Here is a 4,434-nt window from a genome sequence, read left to right on the forward strand (position 1 = left end):
TCTCCTCTCTCTTATTCTTTTTTTTTTTTTCTCCCTCTCTGTTTCTCTCTTCTTTTATTCTGTGTCTTTTTTTTTGTTTTAGGTGAGAGGTTGGGGATAATGAGTGAGGTGGGTAATGGTAGTAATAATAGAAAACTAGTATTTGTGTCATTTAAAAAATTATTATGTTTAAAAGAATGATTTTAATACTAAATTTAACGTTGAAGATGATATTAATTGAAAAAAGGTTGGGGACGATTTTAATTTTGATCTAAGACGTTAGAGACGAAAAAAGTACTTAATCCTATTTATTATAAAAGGTATAGATGTAGCGAAATTATATATTATTTATCAACTATGTTATGTATACACTAAAATTAGCTACTAATATAAAATACATATTAAAATATAATATACATTGAAAATAAATTAAATCACACATATATTTATATATAAATACATTAATAACTTATTTTTAGTAACTAATTTTAATTTACAAATAATATTTTTAGACAAAAATACTTTTTATTTTTTTCATTCTCACCATGATATATACGAAATATCTACTCTATAATATTCTTATGTACAAATTCTTTGCTCTCAAATTTTTCATTCAACCACGTTTTGTTATTGTTAGAAAGGTCAGATCTTGGATAAGAATAATGTGATAAAAAGAATTTCCCAAAAAACAAAATTAATTTGAAGCCGTCATTAAGGTTGCGTTTGTTTATAGGAATAAGATATTGAGATAAAGACACAAAAATACAAAATCGTGTTTGACAGATAAGATATGAATAGAAATATTGTGTCTAAAAATACTGAATTAGTATATTTTGTGTTTATCTTGATAGGAAGAACACAGAGACACTAACAAGAGACACAACTTATTTTTCATTTTTCTTTCATTATTTTTGTTAATTTTTCATAATTATATTTTTTATTATTATATTTTTCGTCTCAAATTTTTTGAATAAAAAAAATGAGAATTCTCATAAGTTGTTTTAGTTTATCACCAAATAGAATACAAAAATATAAAATTTTGTATCTCTGTTCTTTAATTATATCTTGTTCTCAATATCTTGTCTTATCCTTTTCTCAAAAACAAACTAGCCTAAGTAACTGAGGTCGACTTAAAAGAAGACTTGTCTTGAGTGAGAAACTTAAAATATATAGGATCTTTAAGGAAAAAACTATCAAAAGTATCTATAAGTTTACGAATACTGATTAATGTACCCATAAATTAAGAAAATTAATGCTATATCCATAAAATATGGATTTCGTACGACAAAAGTATTTAAATCCTAATTTTTTTAAATAACTTTTTAATAAATTCTCAAACTATCACACCCTTAACTTCAACTCACTTTTTCAATCCTCCATATAACTCAACCTGCACCTTTAAAACCCTTGACATGAAGTTCGAAACTACTCCTACAACAAACGAGGCCAAAATCAATGATGGTGGTGATGGTGGAGGAGGACGTCGACCGATTCCTGGCAGAGAAATTCACGATGGTAAGCTCTTTCTCATTTTCTTCACCACATTCCTTCACACATAGAAAAGCCTCCCAAATTAAAAAAAAGGAGAAAATAACTGAAACGATTAAAAACTATTCCTTTATAGTTCTTTCTCTAATTCTTCATCGGCATTGGTTGATTTTGTTGTTAATCTTCATCTGTGTCGACACCGCAGCCGTTGCCGAAAAGAAGCTTTGTCGCTTGCTGTATGTCTTCAGTCATGTCTTGAAGCTCTTGTTTCTGTCTGACGCTGATGTTGCCATTGAGGAGACTTTCGATTACTTTCGCTTTGTCACCGAGATCAAAGAGGAGGATGAGGAGGTTGGAGGCGGCGGGGCCAGCAGCGACACCGGCAATGCCGAGGAGGAAGAGGGTGCCAACGAAGGAGGCTTACGTGAAAGGGTGGGTGATGTTCTATAGCGAATTGGAGGTCTCTAAGGTGTTCGAGAAAGAATATGGAGGCGATAAAACGGGAGTAGAAAATAAAGACTATAAATGTGATGGGGAAGGCCATGAGAAAGAGGAATTTGAATGTGATGGAGAATGTCAAAAGAAGGCTGATCGAACTGAATAGAAAATAAGAAATTTGTAGTGATGGAATTGAGATTGAAATGAAATAATTTGAAAATTTTATTGAAAAATCAACAAAAAAATAGAATTTGAATATTTTTATCGTACAAAATTTATCTTTTATAAGTATAATGTTAATATTTTTATTTATGGATAATTTTGTTAACATTAATAAATTTTAAGGGTATTTTTGATAATTTTTTTTACTTTTAATAAGGAGTAAGGACTTAAGGACCACCTTTAGATGCTATATTTGCTGTTTATTTTGTCCAGGAATAATTAGGAATTGCAAAAAATACAAGGACTATTATGTTAAGAGGAGATAAATATTTTATTGTTGTGAAAATAAAAAAAAAGTATTATTGTCATATAAAATATAAAATATTTAATTGTTCTTATGAAAAGAGAAAAAAGTATTTTATTATTATTATTATTAAAATAATTTCATCAAACATTATTAATGTAACTTATGTTTTTAAAGCCATTTTCATTTTGTTACACTAATATAAATAGTACAACTTTTAATTTAAAGAGTTATCGTAAAAAAGTTAAATATATTATTTTAATTTATTTTTAATATATATTTTATATTTTAACATATATTTTATATAAATAACTAATTTTTTTTATATATACATAACATATTCCTCTAAATCTTTTCTTTAACTTTATACAAATATAACTAATATTTATTTTAGGTTGCCACGCTGTAATTATATACACATCCTCACATTATGTTCCAATGAATTCTCTATGCTTCATCCCTTCTCCTCCTTCTCATGGTTTTTATTTTAAAATATATTTTTTTGGGTATAAGTGTTTCTTAAGCGCACTTATTATTTATATATAAAATGAGCCACACGTGTGTGTGAATCTAGGTAAATACTAATATACTATAGCATAATAAAATAAAAAGGTTAAAATTTATCTAGTTAATAAAGAGTATAATACTCTTTATTTAATGAAAAATATTTAAAGATGAATTATAATCTATGATATATTTGTATTTATATTCTAATTATTGTTGTATCCTACCTAATTATGTTGATGAAATCCCCATATAGATCAAATTATAGATGCCTATGCTGAAAAACAGAAACAAAATATATGTCTAGATTGAAAACTTGAAACATATACATTGTCTCTAATGGTTTGGCTATGCATAAACCCTTTTTTTTCTCTATGAATCTGTCCACTAGATGAATGTATGTGAAGGGTGCAATGAATGAATATGAAATTGGTTGAGCAAAATTTGCATGTCATCAGTTATTTGAAGGCCTACAATAAAATTGTACAAAAACAAACTCATTAGTATATAATAGAATCCACACAATCATCATTTTTAGAGAGGAGTCATATTTTAAAAGAAACATAAATAAAAAAAATTGTTTATTCTTCAGAATGAATGTATACTTATCTATCTATATCTTATTTAAAATCTAACGATGAGTTAAATTGATAAATATACATTGAGAGATAAGAACAACCCAAAACTTATCTCAAAATTATTTCTCATGTGTCCACCCTAATCATACATGGGAGTTTCAAATTCCATCAAACTAAACATACAAACCTCTCAAACCCAGATGCCTATTACTTACCACATCCGTGCATAAAAAAAATGGCATAATCATACCAAATAAAAAGATTAAATTAAATTTTGTCACAAAATAAGAGGAAAGATATTGGTTGAAAACAAAATAGTACGATACATAAATATAAAGATAATTATTTACATAAAGACACAAATGTTTTTATGTAAATATAATAATTTAGATGCTAATGCATAATATATTAGACAATTTAGTCAAACATGTTTAACAATCTGACGATATTCGTCTATATCTGATCTTAATATATTTAAACAAACAAACTTATCGTATTTTTAATTTTTTATAGTTATTATGTTTACCTGAAACCAAACATTCGGAGGTCACACTCAGGTCTTCTTCCCAAATTCACATCGGATTGTTTGATATGACGACAAGAAGCCAAGAATGGGACATTAGCCATTTCCAAACCCCCCAACTTTAAACCAATTTTTCCGCCAACAAATATATCATACATCACTTCCTTGGCTTGAATATCAGAATTCAATTCTTCGACGGCATGTCTGTCCACGTCAGCATTCTTATTTTCCATCTTTATATGGTAATCTGTATCATTTTGAGGTTTCTGAGAGAACTTATCGATATGATCTTCGCCTAATTTGATGCCTTGGCTGTTGACAAGAACATCAAGAGGACTATACAACAATGTAAGCTTCTCATTTTTGTTTGTAATCCTCAAAAGCAGAAATACAGTTGTAGATAACTTGTCCTGGTGGTCAAGTTGTAATTTCGTTATGTTAAGTTGCCTAATGCATAT

At 27.8% G+C, this 4,434-nt stretch overlaps 1 protein-coding gene across 1 annotated transcript in view; it reads right to left on the reverse strand.

The window, feature by feature from the left end:
• Positions 1-3,975: 3,975 nt before the first annotated feature.
• Positions 3,976-4,434, reverse strand: part of LOC110278138 (uncharacterized) — a 549-nt gene continuing 90 nt past the window's right edge. The window contains exon 2 of the mRNA XM_021136321.2: positions 3,976-4,423. Within this exon, the coding sequence (XP_020991980.2) occupies positions 3,976-4,423 (448 nt within the window). The remainder of the gene's footprint in view (positions 4,424-4,434) is intronic.

This window comes from Arachis duranensis, chromosome 1, assembly GCF_000817695.3.
Source record: "Arachis duranensis cultivar V14167 chromosome 1, aradu.V14167.gnm2.J7QH, whole genome shotgun sequence".
NCBI classification, from domain to species: domain Eukaryota; kingdom Viridiplantae; phylum Streptophyta; class Magnoliopsida; order Fabales; family Fabaceae; genus Arachis; species Arachis duranensis.